The following is a 22,049-nucleotide window of genomic DNA, read 5'->3' on the forward strand; positions in this document are numbered from 1 at the left end:
CCAATCAAATATGACATCTTTTCATGTCGGGCCGAGCTTCTTTCTAACTAATTTTTTTTAAATAATTTATGTATTATTCATTGTACAATAAAGCACTATATATATATATATTCAAAATAGGTTTACCAAATTGAAGACCTCCATTCTATAATTTAAAAATATAGCCATCTGAAACATTGAAGAGTTTCACCACCATAAGCTGGGAATACATCTAGGTCACTGTTTACAATATTCCTTTTTGCCATATCAAATAAATCTGAAAGTTTGTCGATTGTCTGTTCAGCTATAGCAATTAATATCTAGAAATTAAAATCTGTAATGCACAAGATTTGATCTCGGAACCTCCCATTTACAAGGCGAGAAGCTAACCTATTCAGCTAAACGACACGCGATGAATACACTGTCATGGATATGAGTCCCTCTCTGGGTTAAAATACCCTTAGCGACTCTGCGTTATGGTGCAACATCACCAAAGCTTGCTCTCACGGCTCTTATTAGTAAATTTAGCAATATGGATATGAGCTTACTTGAATTAGCCACTAGCAACGACAATGTTACATGCTACTGTTTATAAGCGGCTTTTCACACTCGTGCAACACCGGTAACTCGGTTAGTCCAACCTAAACTAAAAATTTAATATTTTTGAGACCATGATATGCTTTAAATTCTGATCTCTAAATGCTTTAAAACAACTTCTCCGTCATTATTTTCTTGTGGTAATGTATTTATAATGGTTATAAATATATAAGTTATTTTAACATTAAGAAAACCTGCTACATAAAATTTTGAGTGTTGCGAGCTCAAGTGTGCAAATAAAGTTCCTCTCTCAGGCTGGGTCAGGTTTTAACCCTTTGAACCCTAACGGCCGGAATTCCGGCATTGCGTTGGGTATGTCAGAAACCCTAACGGCCGGAATTCCGGCATTCATATGGCTCTGTTTACAAAAGCTGTTTTAAGTAACAGCGTAAACTAATCAAATTAATTCTTGCACAGGATGTTAGACCAGAAATTTCACTTCCATTTGTAACAGTTTTCAAATATCTTTATCTACTTCCTCCATTATAATAACAAATTTTATTAGAACGATATCACAAAAAAGTCGATACAACTTGTTTGTTGATAGGTCATAAATTATTGTGATGCAAATGAAGAATTATATGATACTAACTATAATTTCTCAGTATATTTTGAGTCATAAAATAATGATGAACATGTGCTCAATGAATATGATACTACTGTAAATGTTTTTACAAGTTTTTAAAATCGTACGAGCGTTTATAGTTTTAGCCCTAATAATGGTGAAGTACTGTTTTTTTCTGTTTGATGACATTGGCTGTGGGTTGCCCGACTTTTTACTAGTTTTATACCAAATATCATTGCATTATGAGCACATTTAGATATATTTAATAAAAGTTTAAAAACTTAGAATCGTTGGACAATTTGCCCAAGGTTACTGACACGCATTGACAAGAACGGCCAGGGTTCAAAGGGTTACTACTTGCAGACCCAGGTTAGGTGGGGTGAGTAGGTACACATAAGGTGTTCAGATTCCCATTTGAATTAATAACAGTATTCAGATAGCCATTACCCAAACATTAGGTTATCCATCTAAATAACATTATTTAGATAACTTTTATCCAAACATTAGGTTATCCATTTAAATAACATTATTCAGATAACTATTATCCAAACCTAAAGTTATCCGAATAAATAGCAGTATTCAGATAACTGTTATTCAAACATTAGGTTGTTCATTCAAATAACATTATTCAGATAATTATTATCCTGATTAGGTGATCCGAATAAATAACAATATTCAGATAACTCTTTTCAAAAAACTCTGGTGATTTTTAATTGTTTATTTCCAGCAAAAGTTCCCTATTACTGTTAACCCTCGCCATACGATTTTAATTAATCTCAGTGTTGGCATTGTAAAGCAAAAATGTCGTATAGAGAGGTATAGAGACCCATAATAATTATCTAATGCAATTACTCTCCGCGAAAAATCATCAAAATTTTATATACATGTACATACTGCATATATTAAAAATTAGCAACAAAATTGTATGTTAACATTATTGACTATAGTGACCTACAGTAAGTGGTGACCTATTTAGTGGTTAAGATCTGCAATAAAATGTAACATTGCACAACTGCTATCGTTTGGCCTTGCGACTTGCGTATGACGACTTTGTGTACTTCTTCTACCTACTTGCAACGTTGGTAGCTGCTGCAATGATCATAGAATCTGACTGTCTTTTTACTTCCATTGGCCGAGTAATGGCTATCACTAACATGCTATAGTCGCAATCATATCCCTCCCGTCATACTGTTCTTGCTAATCCCGAATTGTTATGTGATATTTGTTTCAAAATCGCCCTAGAGTTCTCATGTTAGATGTTTGTGATATAAGGTCGAGAGAAAAATCGGAAGACTTTGGCGAGTTCCTCCTGACATATCAGAATTTGGTTCATTAGACGATTTTGTTGCTGGCCTAAAGCCTGGTTCACACTATATCGCCCTAAGTCCACAGTTTCCTTTCGGCATTCATCGTCGATTATGTGAGCCGTAAGCCAATAGCATCGACGAAGCATCGCGGACATGTCGGGAAAGTTTGCAGCTGTCAAACTTACCCGATATTCGCCGAGCATCGACGACCGCCTTTCAAATGTGAACCATTTTGGCGATGGTAATTCGCAATTGCCGTTACCGTGATTTATTTATTTCCGTTTTCCGCTGTGGGAATAGTATTTGGTTTCAGTCATGCGAACACAAAGAGGTTTCTCCATGAAAATTTAAAGGTTGACTTGCAACAAAATTCACATTAGCCTACAGATATTTGGTATCAAAAGATTCACCATGTCTTACTCTGTTGTGTTGTAGGTGCCAAATACGTGGAAAAGTGATTACAAGCCCTTAAAAGCTCAAAAACGAAAAGCCGCCATAGATTGGAATCTGTTTATTTCTCTGACCTAATCATTACATTTGGTTATTGTTTTGTCACATGATGTTCTCACGTGAATTAAAAGGCCAATAAAAAGCTCAATATAAAACTTATCGTAACTTAACTTTTCGTTTTTGAGCTTCTAAGAGCTTGTAATCACATTTCCACATATTTTGTGCCTACAACACAACAGAGTAAGACATGGTGAATCTTTTGATACCAAATAACTGTAATGTGAATTTTGTTGCAAGTCAACCTTTACAAAGAAAAATGAGAACACTACATCATGGAGTATTTTCTGATGCAAACGCGGATGGGTTTGTAATAGTATGAACGCCGTTATCATCGAGAATCACTGAAGTATTGTGGAATCAACGCCAAGATATGGCGGTATAGTGTGAACCAGCCTTTACCCAAGTAGGTCTGCCAGAATACATTGGTTGACGAGTCACCACATTTCTGTTCTTTGAATAACTTTTTGGTAATAAATAACACATGACAAGAAAAGAGATAACTCACCATAGACATGTATGCACTCACCGGTCTAGAATGAGTTGAGCTACTTGTGTCTATGCACAAGACAAATAGCATAAGATAGCTTATGGCTCCGGTCATTGTATCCATGCAAGCCTCACGGAATCAACTTGCTGGTCTCTAGTAGATTGGAATGTCAATAGCTTCTGGTATCCTCGCAATGATTGGTATACAAAAAAATAGGTAGACTTTCCCTCTAGGCATCAGATATAATTAGCATGACTTGGCTCTTATCAGCGCGCGCAGTCAGTAAGCAAGCTGAGCTGGCATGCTGTGTTTGTTGATTTGGAATTGCCGCCATCTGACACCCCCATAGACATAAAAGGTGGAGTGCCCTTTTATAGTCACTGACGAATAATGCAGCTAATGCAGCCTGCCGTTTGGTTAGCCACCACAATTAAAGTGCAGCAGAGCGTGACCACCCAGGATGATCCTCACGGCAATGAAGATAGTCAAAAGTGCTACACGTAGTATTTAGTACACATCCAATATGAGGCATATGACATGCTGGAACAGGTGTGTCTCGTGCTCTATTGTCAGATTTAACCAGTAGGAAGTGCATAGCACATGTTCAATGCCAGCTATTTGGCATTCCAAAACAAGTGTCTTGTGTGCTCGTCTGCCGCATCTAGACCAGTAGCAAACACTAGCTTGTAAGGTGGCCATGCGGGATTTACTCTTCTGACATGTCGTAACAGATGTGTCAAGTGCCCTTTCCATACATTCTGCATAGTAGCAAAGGGAGTTGAAAAAAAACATTCCATATTTCGACTTGTTCAACAAGAACAGTTTTGTGGTGCAAAAATTTGAAGAAAGTATCTGTTGTTCTTTTACCTTAACAATTTTAGTAAATGCCTGGATGCACTCTGACAATTAGCAAAAAGTTTGTGTATAGTCGAGGTGTATGACTCAACAATTATAAAAATACAGTCAACCCTTGCTATATAAACTTAATCCAGTTTTGTATTTCCTTCATAAGTTGAAACTGTCATCGTCGCAAGTTGAAGTAAATATTAATCTAGCAATATGCTGTATTTTGCTTAGTTTGCTCCAGAGCCCAAAGACTGATGATAAATACTTCAAGTGATATATGTAGCAAATACAGTGAACCCTGGTCGTGCAAAATTAGTTCCTTCTGGTGTTGGCATCGTAAGGCTGTGTTGTATGGAGGGGTATAGAAAAACACAGTAATTATCTAATGTAAACACCCCATGGTAAAAAACAAGAAAATTTTATATACGTATTTTATGTACGTATTAAAAATAAGTATCAAAATAGTTAATCTTGGTAACTATAGCTACCTACAGTAACTTTAGTGTGTTTAGTGGTTATGATCTGCAATAAAATGTAACATTACTATGTACAGTATGTACTATGTAGATCTCTTACCCTCGACGCAAACGTATAACATTAATTTTGAATTTAGCTTAAATGAATTCCGCTTACTAAACACACACTTAAGCTAAGTTTTAGTGCGTATTTTACTAAACTAAACTTTAATTTGGTCATCGTTTTAATCTTTATTGTCTGTTTCTGGTTCCATTTTCACTATAACTTGTAACGAATAATGCTGAACTGAGAGAGTGAGCATTGTATCTCATTCAGGCGTTATGAGAGGGATTTCGCCGAATAGCAAATCGGCATCTTCGTTATTCTGACGTATTCAACATACCGACCACCAAATTTGAATTTCAATTAATATTTCTGATAATTTCGTATGGCGGAAAACATGATCCACATCGTAACACGAAAAAACCGTAAAACAGAAATGTTGTAACTCAAGGGTGCACCATAAATCATTAAAACAATGATTAAAAAAATATTTTTATTTTTAATTTATTTGAGTTACACTTAGACAGAATTGTAGGCTCAGCAATATAGTGAGAAACAGAGATATATTAGAGATAACCCAGTTTAAGTTGCGCTAAATTGAATAGGAATATTTTTTATTATGTTTATATTTTATTTTAAATTTTTACCAGTTTTTTTGCTTACATAACAGTAAAATTCTGTGCATTTGTAAACATGTGACACGTTAAAAATTACTTTGTATCTCAAAACAAATAATTGCTCAAAATTAATGTCACATATTAGATAATGCTTGTATGTAGAGATGATAGTAAGGTGAGGTTTGTACTCGGCATGGTTTATCTTCAAGCATAGTCTGATGATTAGAGGTAGGAATTGTCTCACCATTGCCTTATTGTGTGGTTTAGCATCTACTACGCTTATACTTAGGGTATCCTTCAACCTCCTTGTGTTGAAAACAAAATACCAAAGGATATTTTAATCTAATTTAAAACATAAGCAAGCAAACAAAAACATGCTATATGCTTTCTGAAATCAAAACGAACTGGGGCTTGTTACACATAGGTTTACCTAGACAGGAGCAGATAATTTCTAGTCTTTTGTTGTGTTACATATAAAGCATTTTGCTGAAATTAGTTTTTTATTTCTTTATTTTGCTTCATGTATTTAAAATTTCTCATACAAAGCACTGTTTCATTGGTTTTTTTCATCATTTTTATTTTTACAAATAGGCCTAGTACATCATCCTCTTACATCAATGCTTAAAAGTTTGAAATTTTTTTATTTGAATTAATTATATGATGCAACTATGATAAATCTATGTCTTGAATGCGAATGTTATTTTGGGTGGCAGTAAGTTTTCTATCATTCACGTAAAATATTTAATATCAATACATGTTTCTAAACATTTCATTTAAATTTAATATTAATATTTTTGGATAAATCATTAAGAAACAATATATTTTTTGTTTTAAACATTCTTTTCTTTCTTGTGTCTGTTTATATTTTTATTTAGAATGTTTAACATCAATGGTTATTTAATTGAAACTTAACTTTAAGTGAAGCCATTTTGCTTCTAAAATTTCAATGTCAAACAATCTAAAATATAAATTTTATTACTGTCTCTTTTTGTTTTACATCAGTCACTTTACCTAAACTCTGCAACGACAAGCAGCCACAGACAAGTAATATTTTATATAATTATTTATAGTGTAGTTTTATCAACCGTTCTCCCATTGCAGGAAACAACTGTGTATACTCTGGCAGGGATTTAGCTTTTGATCTTATGGGTCTTCAGCCCAGTGAGACTGTGGTGCTCCGTCTAAGAGCCGTCGTTCCTGGTGATGAGTCGCCTTTTAGTGAAGAGGTCAGTGCTACAACCGAGGAGGATGTGCCAGCAGAGCCAAGCAACCTGACGCTTTTAGCGCGGACAGCAACACAACTGAAGATAGGATGGGAGCCGCCTACCAGCTATTCAGGAGTTATCAAGTCTTATTTCGTCTACCTGGGTAAGTCAAGAGGAGATGATTGCTTAGAATGTTGACCGAGACCATTTTAGACTGCTTCAGAGCTAAAGGCTGGTTTACATTATATCGCCATTTCTTGGCGTTGATGCCGCAATACTTTGGTGATCGTCGATGATAATGATGTTCATACTATCATAAACCTATCCCGTTTGCATCGGCAAATACTCTGTGATGTAGCGTTTCCGTTTCTCTTTTCAAGTTTTTGCAAGAAACTTTTGTTTCTGTGTGCTGGAATTAAATACTAGTCCCGCAGAGACTGTTATGAGCGGATATGAATAAATCACGCTATCCGTGACCGTGAATTACCATCGCCGAAATGGTTCACACTCGAAAGGCGGTCATCGACGCTTGGCGAAATATCCGGAAAGTTTGACAGCTGAAAAATTTCACGACGTGTCCGCGTTGCTTGGTCGATGCCATCCGTTTACGGTTCACATAATCGACGATGAGCTCCAAAAGGAAAACGCTGACAAACAGCGATATAGTGTGAACCAGGCTTTAATATTCTCTTTTATAAGTAATATCGCTGTGTTATTGAAAGTTGGCTTGGAACTTATACATGTAGCGGGTTAAAACTTAGATCATCTCCACCCGTTTTAAAGTCTGGATTCCTTTTTACCCATAGTCCCCACATTCACCGCTCCCTTCGGTTTAGCTATCAATTCAGCCCACTTATATGATCTTATTTCTCTATGTCTATGGACTAGTTGTATCTCCTAGACCATTTTATATTGACCTACCCGCTGACCCGTGAGCCATATTCACACCTGTTTTGTGATAAGATTTCAGCATCTTGCAAAGGTTTGTGTTTTTAGATTAATTACAGATGAACATAATCACAATTTTTGTGGATTTTATCAAAGAATATCAGTATTTTTGTATCATTTGCAATTGTTTCTGATGTTTGAGGAGATCTGCCTGCCAGAATGTTTCAAGATTAAAATCGAAAAAACTTGATCGCGGTTAAAATACTTGAAAGGAAAGTATGTGCTGAAATGACATCACTAGTTGCTGTCGTTGCTATAGTTGATGTTGCATTTAAGTTACAGCATTACGCCTCTTTATTCTGTTAGTCTCTTTGCAACTATGAATGTCATAATCACACTTTCCCTTGATCTGAGTATTTTAATTGCAATCAAGTTATATCAATTTTGATTTTGAAACATTCTGGCAGTCAGATCACCTCAAAAACCAAAAACAGTCGCAAATGATAGAAAAATACCGATAATTTCTGATAAAATCTACAAAATTCTGTGTAAGTTCATGGTTGATTAAGCAGGAGGCTTTCATCCACTGAATTACTTTTTGGTCAAATCGAGCCGTCAATACTAATGTCTTGTTTTTGATGGATTACTGTTGTGAAAATAAGACAGAGAGTTTTTCATGATGACTTCACCACCCTGCTCCATCAGAAGCCACGGGGGAGGTTCTGAAAAAGATTCCTTCATGCAAGATTTGAACTCATGGCAGTCAGCTTAGTATCCCCACAAGTTAACACCTGTCCCTGTCAACAGAAGTAGTCATTGCCAGTAGTAGATTAGTTGTGCACATACTCGTTATCTGCGCATTATCAGCACACCTGATGATCTCTCATAGCATTGGAGACTACCAGGATACTAATTTATTTTGAAAATACGGTCATACGTCTACTTCCAGTTGAACGATCATGAATTTTTAGCATATAATACGACATTCTAATGAATATTCGACTTTACACTCAAAATATCATCCAACATGGAATGTTCAAAGTTTCATGGAAATTATTTGTAGTGCTTTATGACTTTAGTTTTCAAATACAACTTAGATAGTTGCATTTAGTTTTTTAAGTAATTATCTATATTTTTTTTTTAATAGGTTTACCTTAAAAATTAATCGTTCAGTTTTTGAACAGTAAAATGAATAGCTTGGTGTCGCCCAGATTTTCCTTCATTTTCAATCCGATCAATCAGCATGTGTACAGGATATCGAATTAAAAAAATCACGTGTGTAGATTTTCAACAAAAATTGCTATGCAGCTTTCGCGGCCACAATTCATCAACATGGTCTCTGGGGGAAGTTGTCCTTAATGCATGTGGCAGCACGTCGGATGGGTCATTAAGCGGCTGCTTCTCAGGAACCTGATGAAGTTTCAAAACCAAATATTTTTGCAACCTAGCGGAAGGCACAAAGTACATGTATATGCATATAAATTTTAGATGAAATCAGCCAAAGATTGGTGAAATGCATACTATTTACATGGACTAACAGACAGACTCAGTGACAAATTGGGGTTTATTATTATAGATGCCGTGCATTATTGTTTGAATACTCAATAGCATGCAAGGATTTTAATATACGGATAAAATTTCAGGACTAATTAACTTTATGCATTAACTCTGAACTGTGCATTGCATTGTTCAGTGAGCTTTCATCATTTTATGGTTAGTGGGCATTAATGTGCTTCTATCCTGCAATTTTTGGCTGTAGTACAATAGTTTCTCTATATCTATAGTTTCTCTATGTTTATAGTTTCTCTATGTCTATAGTTTCTCTATGTCTATAGTTTCTCTATATCTATAGTTTCTCTATGTCTATAGTTTCTCCATGTTTATAGTTTCTCTATGTCTATAGTTTCTCTATATCTATAGTTTCTCTATGTCTATAGTTTTTCTATGTCTATAGTTTCGCTATGTCTATAGTTTCGCTATGTCTATAGTTTCGCTATGTCTATAGTTTCTCTATGTCTATAGTTTCTCCATGTCTATAGTTTCTCTTCGTTTATAGTTTCTTTATGTCTATAGTTTCTCTATGTTTATAGTTTCTCTATGTTTATAATTTCTCTATGTCTATAGTTTCTCTATGTCTATAGTTTCTCCATGTTTATTGTTTCTCTATGTTTATTGTTTCTCTGTGTATATAGTTTCTCTATGTCTATAGTTTACCTATGTCTATAGTTTCTCTATGTCTATAGTTTCTCTATGTTTATAGTTTCTCTATGTTTATAGTTTCGCTGTGTCTATAGTCTCTCTATGTCTATGGTTTCTCCATGTTTATTGTTCTGCTATGTCTATAGTTTCTCTATGTCTATATTTTCTCTATGTCTATAGTTTCTCTATGTCTATAGTTTATCTATGTCTATAGTTTCTCTATGTTTATAGTTTCTCCATGTTTATAATTTCTCTATGTTTATAGTTTCTCTGTGTCTATAGTTTCTCTATGTCTATAGTTTCTCTATGTCTATAGTTTCTCTGTGTCTATAGTCTCTCTATGTCTATGGTTTCTCCATGTTTATAGTTTCTCTATGACTATGCTGTGTTGTTTGTAGATAAAGTTCTGCTGGAGCAGACATCAGAACAAACTCATATAATCACCAGGTTACAGGAGCAGACAACCTACACAGTTCGTGTCTGTGCTGCCACATGCAAAGGCAAAGGGGAGGCTGCTTCATTGGAGTGTACGACCGCTGACTTGGGTGAGATAGTTATGAAGTACAAATTTTTTATTTGAAAAGTATTCATTAAGCGCTCCTAAAACTGCACAGGGTATTTGGTAGTCACTTTCGTGTTGATTCATAGCGGTTTTAGAATAATTTTCTGTCTTGGGCAAACAAAACCTTTTTACTAAATCTGTGTCTGCGTCCACACCCACACTTCGAAAGCAATAATTTGAAAAACTGCCCTGCTTCACAATGAACTTTTGTCAAATAAATTGAAAAGTTAAAAAAACATATTTTGTGATTCTTACCTCCTTCTCCAAATATAAAATTTGATAATTTCTAAACAGTTTGGTTTGTCGCACGCATGGACTTCTCAATTTTAACTAAATGACTCAAAATAATGTGATAATGAGCAGGAGAAATTCAGCAATCGCAATATTAATTTGACAGGAAATGAGGCACAAAGCTGAGAAATTGGCTCACTAATATTTGTACTCGGGCAAATTTTCTGTAACTAGGGACTGTCGAGACTATCGAGAAAAACTAGCCAACGAAAAACTCTAAACTATTGAGACAGGTCCGCTACACGTTGTTAGAAACTGGTATAACCACTGATGTTGTGATATTCCTATCTAAACCAATGAGTTACCAACATGTGTTATATCAGCTTGTTCATTCTGTTTAGACATAGGAATCATTGCCACTTGAACAAACAACTTTCAGCCGAGAATCCAGTAAAATAATTGTTCATGCATTCTGGTGAGCATGAGCACTCTCTAGAGTAAATAGATAAACTCCATAAACATGAACTCCGGCCATAGGAGGATAACTGCGTCTACGCTGAAAATATAATATAAATATTTTTACTACAGCGTCTTCATAATACTTTTATTTACAATGTTTATATTATTACGTTTATATATTATTATATATTATTGTCTTATAATAATCTTTAATATAATTTATTTATCAATATTAAAAGCATGAGGAATCTGTACGTATCAAAGGTTTATTAGAATGTGAATTAAGTGTCATAATTTTTCCCTTGTCAGTGCGTGTCAAAGGATGAACATTTTTCAAGCTGAAATTTGAACCTGCCTCATCGCGTGCATCAAGGTGTGTGATATATTCAAGCTAAAAATTATGCCTTATTTATCACATGTGTGAGGAATGTGTGAATTCATATATTCAATTTGCTTCTCGCCAATCTGGTTCAAAGATGTAAATAAAACAGATATAAAAAACTACTGTCTCACATGTGGTCTAGCTAGCTAGAAGTTTGATAAAAAAAATTACCTCCCTCCATGATAGCCAACTGTGGCTTCCACTGCCACAGATCTAATGTGTGAGTTTTGCTTGCCGTAGTGAAATTAGGATTTCAGTCTATTTCGTTAGCTATAAATTATCGACAAAATGTACAAAGTTCTTTTTTACTTTCGAGTTTAGATATTTAAGTTTTTAATTGGAAACCTGGTCTTTGACATTTACTGGTTTCAGAGTATTTAACCTGGTCAAACACAGTTCAGCAGGTTTGCATATTCAATAAAGTATATATAATAAATTATTGTTTCTTAGTTGACCTAAAAATTTGTGGGCAGTATAATTTTCAGCATTGACTTCTATAACCTTATGTTGCATAACCTAATGTCAGCGGCAAAGGTTGGCAGAATTTTGATATGCAAAAGACATGTGAGAAATTCTTTTCTGTATAAGTCATAAGATGACACAATTGTTTCTGGATGAAAAATGTATGAACAAATACAAATTTATTAAAGACAGAAAAAACCGTTGTGATGGCAGGTTACCAGCATTAAGGTGGCCAATACAATAAGCATCGAGCTGGGGCTAAAAGATAAGGCTTCCAGTAAATGCTTGTTCAATTTTGATAAAAAATATTATACACAGTAAGTTATTGACAAAAGTGATTCATCTGATTCGTATTCATTCTTCGATTCAAAACAACGTATTTTATTTAAAAGTATTCAATAAATAATGTCATTAACGTGAACAATATTTTAAGTTGGTAATTGTGTTGTTTTAACAAGGTTTAAACTACAAGTTTTAATATAAAGTTCCCAAGTGAGTTAACTCAGCAGTTTGCTGTAAGTCTATCTTTTCTATAAATAACGAGTTAGCTCATATTGCTTACGTAGCAATATAAATAGAGAAGACAACTGCTAGTTTTCTATAAATAAGTCAACTCATATTGCTCATGTAGAAATATAAATAGAGAAGACAACTGCTAGTTTTCTATAAATAAGTCAACTCATATTGCTCATGTAGCAATATAAATAGAGAAGACAACTGCTAGTTTTTTATAAATAAGTCAACTCATATTGCTCATGTAGCAATATAAATAAAGAAGACAACTGCTAGTTTTCTATAAATAAGTCAACTCATATTGCTCATGTAGCAATATAAATAGAGAAGACAACTGCTAGTTTTCTATAAATAACAAGTTAGCTCATATTGACAAAAATGATGGTAAGAATGTTTCACTACAAAATGTTATGTCCAACATAGACTACTTCCACATTACCTCATGTTTAACTTGCCTTGCCCAAAATTGAAAAGGAGACAACTTTGCTGAAAATTGAAAATTTGGCAATAAATAGCTATTATTGTGAATAGCTAAAACCAACTAGGTACTAGAGGAGATAAAACACTTTTTACACTCTTTTTAGCTGCATTAACATCTCTGCATTATTTTAGCATAAGTAAACTTTCAAGTCTTTATTATATTATACTGTACTGCCCAGGGGATAAAAAAGTCTTTGAACAGAAAATTGATTTGTATTCAACATATAGCAACATTTGTCATTCTATCTTTCAAACTATATACTATGAGAAAAGTGTTTTGTGTAGTTGAAACAACTAAAGAGAAAATAAAAACAACTGTGAAGGTTTTCAAACATTGTCAAACAACTTTTAAACTCATATTTCCTCATATCACGAGGAAAATCTTTTGTGCAGGTCAAATAAATTAAAAATATATAACAACTATAAAAGGGTTTAGCGGTAAATGTGAAATAATTAGCAAGTAATAGCTAAATTAGGTTGGTTTTGGTATGATTTCAATAAAAAGGATTCGGTGATGATATAATTAATACGAACTGAGAAAACAAAATAAAAGTCATGAATATGTTGAATTAATAATAACAATTCTTGCATAGAATTGTGTGCGTATAAAAAAGGTTATTGTTCCACCAGATTACTGTTCCACCTGTTGATACCAGAAGCTATCCATCAAAACTTTTAATACGATGACACTGGTACCTCTTGATACTGGTACAAATGTAAAAATGAGATATCGTACTGTCTTTGTCTGACCGAACGGAGAGAGAATGTTGAGGCTCTTTCTACGGAGATAATATAATTGTTCGTGTGAAAAGGATTGGCTTTTACCCCAGATATAGTAATTGAACCTTACGAAAAACCGAAAATAGAAGCTGAAGAAAACATGAAAAAGCATCGTGTTTCATAGAGCTAATAAATTTGTAGAGTTTAAAATAATATGTCATTTAGCGTGTGCATACGCTATACCGTATATGATAGCGAATAATGCTGAACTCGCCATGGCGAGCAACGTATATCTCTTAATAACGTATATGATCAGTACACAAATCGCCAAATTGCAATTTCGAGAGAAGTTATTGTTGATAGCGTTCGGCAAAAAAATTCACCTTAATGAAAAAATAACAAAAAAGCTTCATGTTTCCTATAGTTAGCCAGAGAATATTTCATAACAGGGGCATCGTACTACGTGGGCGCAATGCTAAAATAATACGTCATTTAGTGTGTGCATATGCTATACGGTATACGATGACGTTTTTGATCAATATGCCTTATCTAGCTCAGTGTTAGAGCACGTGGATTTAAAACTTGCGATTGAATCTCTGAGTTCTAATTTATCATATTGCCAAATTTTAAATTCCAAGATTTTAATAGCTATAGCTGGACAAATACAGACACATATACAAACACAAACTTTAAGAAATATGTATAATTATATAGATGAAATTACTAGTTGAATGCGTGGCATTGCACGGGCATTAAACTAATGAATTGCCTAATGAATTTGAGTAACTTAAGCTAGTAACTTAAGCTAGTAACATAAGCTAGTAACTTGAGCTAGTCTAAATCTTTACTATAATAAAGGCTGTCTGAGGTCGTTACGCGTAATGATCTCTCACGCAATCATGCTTTTCAAGTGTGCTAGTGATAACCAATAGCATTTTCAAAGCACTTCAAGCATGCATATTGAAACCACTGTAATTAGCTTGACCATAATATTTCCATTGTATAGCAATGTAGCCGCTTGGCTTGGTGGTTTAAAACGCCTGTCTGCAGGCCTGTCTGGAGGTTATGAGTTCAAATCCAGGGCAAAGCGCGTTTTCTGCTCCTATAATTTTATTGCTATAACTGGACACACGAACGGCAGATCATCAGACAAATGGCGAACACAGAGATTTAAAGAATAGAGAAAGCATAATATTATTATGCTTTATTATTCATCTTGAGGTGTTGACTGATGTTCTACAAAAAGAATCAAGGAGATTGACCAACCAGAAGCTGAGATATAGCCAGCCAAACACAGGTCTACCAAAAAACATAAGTGTTTTGGTAATCATCAATATACATGTATGACGTATGAAATCGACTTGTGTGCCATTGGTCAATTAAGCCAACTAATGCAATCCTATAACAATCACGGCGTTTTAATTGGTTGAATCCCTGGAAGTATAGAACAATCAAATTGGGCTTAACAATCATTGCTCTGAGAATTCCGAACCAGTCCCTCTGACGTGTAGATTAGTTTTAGCATAAAACAATTATACGCATCTATTATTTCGCAACATTTCGCTATCTTTAGTTAGGTCGCTATCTTGCTAGTTCAGCTCAGTTTTGTTGTTCTCCCACTTAGCTTCCCTATTCAGACTCATATTTAGCGCTGTTCAAATTTTTTAAACTATAGCTAATAAATGGAATCAATTAAATCAATCATCAATCTCAGTTATCATTTGGAATTTTCTACAAATTATATTAGTTACATCATTTATTCTAGAGGCAGTTATATTATTATTTTGTATAATACGCATTATGATTATTATATTAATCATAAAAAATAATCATAGATAAGATAATAAATAAATAGAAAAATCAAATCAAAAGTTATCGTTTTCTTTTCTTACAGCAAGAGCAGCACGGTCAAGTTATTCTTTTTAAAATTATGGCTGTAGTGAACTTACAGTCTGTTAATAGTGACGATAATCATGAAAATCAACTGAATGCTGCAGTAGGTACACAGTAGAAAAGTGATGAATGAACAAAAATTCCCATTCCCATTTCTTATTCTAAACGAACTGCAAATCGCGGATGTCGCATATAGACTATACACGCGCCGTTCGTTGAACAGAGGATCTTCGGAGCATATCCGTGGAGATCGAGTTGAAATTTGAAGCACAATAGTCAAAATCTGCTCTTCTGTTTTGAAAAATCATAGCGAGGGGTTGTGGGCAAATGCCTTTACCACACAATGCTTGTTTGATTTTCCTGAGAAACCAGAGCTAGTCTGTAAATTATTTACTATCGCGAGAAGCGTTTCACATCTCGTAGCCTAAAACAATCATTATACGCAACGGCGGTAAGGGTGCGCAACTCCGGCACATTACCAATAAGTCGATTTTATACATCACAGTTCTCGGCATTTTCGAAGGGTTTTTCTCTGATTCGTTATTAGGTAGACCTGTGTTTGGCTGGCTATATCTCAGCTTCTAGTGGGTCAATCCCCTTGATTCTTTTTTTAGAACATCAGTCAACACCTCAAGATAACTAATAAAGCATAATAATATTTTGCTTTCTCTATTCTTCAAGTATATATACTAGCCAAATGCCTGGCAATGCATGGGTAATAGAATAATTACTCAATGAGTTTGAGTAACTTACCTGGAAAGATAGGTCTTTACTAAAATTTGTACTGAAACAATACCTGTGTTTTGGGCCAGCTTAACAACCATTTCTTGGAACAGTCAACAGTGCTAGTTAGTAACCCCAAGCAATGCTTTAAGAGTTTTTAACAATGTAATGATTATTTGTCCAATGACTCTATTGTATTCCACGTAGCTTAGTCATTTAGTTCACTGCCTCTAGATCTGAAGGTCATGAGATCAAATCCAGTGACGCGCAAACTTTTCATTGCTAGATTTTAATTGCGATACTGGACACAGGGTTTAACAAAAACACAAACACTAATATTTATATATATAAAGGTGTTTAATAGTATATCTGTAATATTACAGCGAGCTCTCATAAGTGATAAAATTCCTTCAGTTTTGAAAGTTGTCTTCTCTTTTTATAGGTGATCACTGTCCAGGCAAACCTTCTCTTACAGTCATGGGTCGAAGCGAGATCAACGTCGCTTGGACTGCTCCACAGGTGCCCCTTGGCAGGTGAGACTTGCCAGCAACCTGCTTTTACATGTCGTGCACATTGTTTAGTCACCTATTCAATATGTAAATGGTGACACAAAAAGCCCTTAATTTTAATTTCCTACTGATAATGTAAAGCCTAATGTATATGCGTGGTAATGTAATGTGTTTCACTAGCTTTAAACTTGTGTGCCCTTTCCCTTTAAACATATGTGTTTATTACCTTTAAATGAAGATGTTTATTTCATTTAAAGGTCACTCATTACCTATTTTCCTAAACATTATATTGGCTTTGCACTAGCGTGCATTTTGGTTTATGACAAGCCGTGATCCTGATATATCTGTGATTTACAGAAGGAAGAGCAACATTTCTCATTGTCACAATATCTGTTGTTTGTATAATGTTACAAAATTTTCTCAATTTATAGTCTCTGTCTGGTCTACTGAATTATAACCAAAAATAGTGAGACAAGCACCTGTTTGATACTGCCATTGTTGTAGAATCACTCGCTATGATGTGGCAATGAATGGCAAGGTCATACATTCTGGGACAGATCTTCACTGCACTGCCAGACACCTGTCTCCTAACACTGAGTACACATTCATAGTACGTAATCATCAATATGGATTGAAGTTAATGTAAAGATTAAAATTAGTAAACACTGTTGAGAATATAAATAGTTAATTGGGAATATCATTTTAGTTAACTTTCACTCATACAATAGAGCAGATAACTCCCAAAAGCTGTTTGTGTTCCACCAAACATCTGTATCCTAACACTGAGTATACATATATTGTACGTAATAGTTAATAAGGATACTATTGTTGAATACACATAATGTATATATCAACTTTGAGGCACTGCATCTATTTGATGGAATGAGTTCTTATTTTTTATCTAACACATACAGTTCCGTCATAGCAAATACAGATATGCAAACAGACAAGCTATAAAATTCTAATTCAAAGTTTGAAGTTTTCTAAAATACATTCTAAGACTTTCTTCGAGTATGTGTTTAGTAACTAAATTCATATAAGTTAGATTCACCATTAATGTTTACACGTCTGTCTCGAAAATAAAAAATTTCCATGGTACTTACTGTAGAACATTGTAATGTAGCATTTCTTGCAGATCATAACCACAAAACGCACTAAAATTATTTTAGGTACCTATGGTTACTAAGGTTAACATATTGTTTTGTTGTTTTTAATAATTATGATTTTAATGATTTTTGTCAGGAGGCGTTTGCATTGGATAATTACTATGGATTTCTATACCACTCCATACGATATTTTCGCCTTATGATTCCAACACTGAAACGAACTAAAATCATATAATTGAATACCAAATAATTTTTTAGTGTAGCAAAACAGACAATATTTAGCCATCACTTGCTAATTATTTTACATTAAAACAGTTTTATTTTTCCTCATTAATTTCAACAAAAATCTTCTTCTATGATATAAAATTTAAAAGTTGCAGTTGTTTGAAAAGGTTTGAAAACCTTTGCAGTTGTTTATTTTTTCTCTCAATTCATTTGAACTGCACAAAAAACACTTATCTCGTGATATGAAGTTTAAAAGTTAGAATGGTAAATGTTATATATGTTAAGTAAAAATAACTTTTCTGTACAAAAACATTTTTTTACTGGGGCATTCAACTAGTAAACTATAATTGTAGATATTTACTCTATATACTATATACATGGTATATATATATATATGTTGTATATATATATGTACTATATACTATATACATGGTATATATATATGCTGTATATATGTACTATAGACTATATATACAGTATATGTATGCTAACATTATTACATTTATTTGGGTATTCAAATAAATGTTAATTTTATGCACACTTTGTCATCCGCCAACTATATTATGCACTGCTAGATAACTTAAGCAAGATTCTAGGTTGCTGCAAATCAAACCTAGAGATCCTTTACTATATTATAGGGATTTTAGAATCTTCCCTGGTTTAAACCATAACTGCCACGAACAACTTTTATCATATTTACTAGGTAAATCAGACATGCTGATTCCGATTTTGCAATCAAAATAAAGATTAGGCCACTAACTTTCAGAGTAATGAAGAACTTTTTATAGCGTTTTAATGTCGGTCTCGAAAACAACACGATCGGCATAACAAGCTCCGCCCATAAATACTTGACGTAACCTAGCTTTTTAGGAACAGAAGTTACGTAGGGATGTTTAGACCGATTTAGAATAATAGAGATGGGTGTTTTAAAATCCATTAATATCTAAATTCAGCCTTAAAAATAATATCAGTATTTTCTGAAAGGTAGATAAGCTATTTAGCATTGCATATTTAAAAAGCGCAATAACAACGCTAGCTCGTGATAAAACCGCGCTTTTTGAGCTCATTTTTCTCGGCGTCCAGCCCATTTAAACGTCATGTAACAAGCATCGAGCAATTTTAAATAGTTTATATCCCTTTCATAAAAAACTGAAACTATTTTACAGGCTGGATTTAGATAATAATGGGTTTTAAGACACCCATCTCTATTATTCTAAATCAGACTAAACATTCCTAACTTCCGTTTCTGAAAAAGCTAGGTTTCGTCACATATTTATGGGCGGAGCTTGTAATGCCGATTGTGTTGTTTTTGAAACGGATATTGAAACGCTTTAAAAAAGCCTAAATGACTTTGAAGGTTAGTGGACTAATCTTTATTTTGAGTACAAAATCGGAATCAGCGTGTCTGATTTACCTAGAAAATACGATAAAAGTTGTTCGTGACAGTTATGGTTTAAGTGTTTTACTTTTTGCTTTGCCCAATTTTCATAGATGTAACAGAGATACGCATTTGTTTGCGTCTCATTTAGCATATATAAGTTGTCATGTTTTCATAGAGCTTGAAGTAATACATTCCTGCATCAAGCATTAAAATGAGCATGTTTATTGCATTAGAATTCAGGCTAGAGTGAGGACTCACTATGTTATTGGTTGCTAGGTGACAGTCATAACCAATGAGGGGCCACAGGAAAGCAAACCTGCTAAAAAACGAACTTGCAAAGATGAGTGTAAGTATTCGCGTAGTGCTAATTTAGAGTTGTCTGCTCGTTGTTATCAGTTTGTCAGAGGAGACAACTTCTAGTCTTCCTTCAAATTTGTTCATTGCTCGATATCAACGTGGTTAGTATTAAACTCATGTATGTTTTTAAACTGATTTTTGTCGTTTGATTCCATTTTACTGTTTTACTTTGAAAAAAAATAATGTGCTTCCATTCATCAATTTTGTGGTTACATCTACCAATTCAGACAGTAAACACCAATATATTGGCCATGGCAAATGCTGTGAACGGTTTTTCTCTGTGCAAAGTGACGCTGTTACTCCAACAATGTCAACTCATAAGAGCAATCGTTAAACTTTAGCCGAATTTTATGTTTGATTTTATAGATGACTCCCAGCGGGCTCCTCTCTATGTGCCACCTATAAAAAAGGAAGAAACCAAACTAGATTTTGATTCATCTGCCATTCAGCTTTCTAGCAAAAAAAGAAAGAAAAAGACTCCCATAGGCAGAATGGGCAGTCGAAACAGGCTATATTCTGGTGTGAAATCCAGGACTTCTAGCAAGGTAGGTTAAATTTACCCTATGGGTAACACATTTGTATAACAAACGTTATCAATGTTTTTGAATAAATGCTGTTATCCACGAATGTATAAAATTTGTGGATAAAAAATGCAAAGTGGTTCTGTTTCAGCAAAAAATAATTCACACTCGGAGATGTAAAGATGTACTCACCTTATCTATATATATATATTTCTCAAAGTTGGTATGTGTCTCCGTCGGATTGATTGTCCAGCTATAGCTATTGTTTTAGCAAAGCCCCCACATGTTACGAAACCTCGGTTAAGAAATATTTTGGGACTTATGTATATGCAGCCCGATGCTTCTTCGACTTTATTTCATTAGGGCTAATTTATTCAGCCCCACGATATCGACAATAATTTATCTACGAACTTAAAATTTGGGGACTTAAAATTGGGCGATATCTCTTAATTATATACGTTATTAAGAGATAACAGTTGCTCGCCATGATGATTTCAGCCTTATTTGTTACGCTAAAACGGTTTTGCAAACATAAAGTCATTCGATGAAATAATTTCAGCTAAATTACGTATTTATATATACAATGCGCCCACGGGTCATTATGCCCCTATAAAACACGATGCTTTTTACCAAACCGTATCAACAAACATTTCTTTCTCGAAATATAATATTTGGCGACTGTTGTAGTGCTTTTCATTTAGTCATAACAGTTCTTATTTTTGGTTTTTTGCACTTTGTATTAATTGTATCATTACCAAATAATATGTTTCGTAGATTACATACTTGCTATTTATTTCACATCTTCATTTAGTTCTCTGCTTATTTATTCCAGCTGCTCAGAATACTTTTTTCAGCTACATTATGTCTTTTGGATTCTGATTTGGTACTTTGGGCTCCACAGTCATTAAATAAGAATAAATATTTTGTTCATTTAAACAATCTTTTTACGTTATTTCTTTTAGTTCAAATTAAAACATATCTGTTTGTATGTTCCTATCAGCGCTCGCTTTGTGTATTAGCTTTCACATCTTTCATTTTAAACCTAACCAATTATTAATTCGTAATAAGTTTCACATTTTACATCAAACATTTTACATTGAGCAATTGGAAGATTACTGTAAGAATATATGTTAGATTATCCGTAAGATTTATTGTAAAACTTACTGTGTAAGATTACAAGTGTCAGTTATTCCTCATTCTCTTATATTTAGCCTACATACATTTACATACTTTGAAAAATATATATAGACAGATTTACATTCTCTTATTACATTTATAAACTTTGTATAACTTTTAAAGTTTATAATATAAGTTTTTAAAGTTTGTTGCATTATCATTTTTATTTCAACTTGCATTTTTTAAACATAATTTGAGTATAACATCGTGTTTGAAGTTTAAACATTATTCATTTTCCTATCACTGTTATTATTACTTAGTTATTCTCCGATCTTTATTATTAATATTAATTTTTCATTCAACCATTTTTGGCAGACATTGTTCTAATAAAATTAGAATTAATAAAAATGATAGAATCTGTAGCTTAAAGGTTGACTCGCAACAAAATTCACATTACAGTTATTTGGTATCAAAAGATTCACCATGTCTTACTCTGTTGTGTTGTAAGTGCCAAATATGTGGAAATGTTGTTACAAGCTCTTAAAAGCTCAAAAACGAAAAGCCGCCGTAGATTGGAATCTCTTTATTTCGATGACGTAACCACGAAATTTGGTTATCGTCTTGTCACGTATGTTCTCACGTGAATTTAAATGCCAATAAAAAGCTCAATATAAAACTTATCGTAGTACT

At 33.8% G+C, this 22,049-nt stretch overlaps 1 protein-coding gene across 1 annotated transcript in view; it reads left to right on the top strand.

Moving 5' to 3' along the window:
- Nucleotides 1-22,049, top strand: part of LOC137398534 (uncharacterized) — a 48,804-nt gene that overhangs the window by 19,519 nt on the left and 7,236 nt on the right. The window contains exons 8-13 of the mRNA XM_068084658.1: nt 6,529-6,795; nt 10,118-10,264; nt 16,587-16,677; nt 17,158-17,263; nt 19,642-19,711; nt 20,089-20,267. Coding sequence (XP_067940759.1) covers nt 6,529-6,795; nt 10,118-10,264; nt 16,587-16,677; nt 17,158-17,263; nt 19,642-19,711; nt 20,089-20,267 — 860 coding nt within the window. The remainder of the gene's footprint in view (nt 1-6,528; nt 6,796-10,117; nt 10,265-16,586; nt 16,678-17,157; nt 17,264-19,641; nt 19,712-20,088; nt 20,268-22,049) is intronic.

Source organism: Watersipora subatra, chromosome 6 (genome assembly GCF_963576615.1).
Source record: "Watersipora subatra chromosome 6, tzWatSuba1.1, whole genome shotgun sequence".
Classification (NCBI taxonomy): Eukaryota; Metazoa; Bryozoa; class Gymnolaemata; order Cheilostomatida; family Watersiporidae; genus Watersipora; species Watersipora subatra.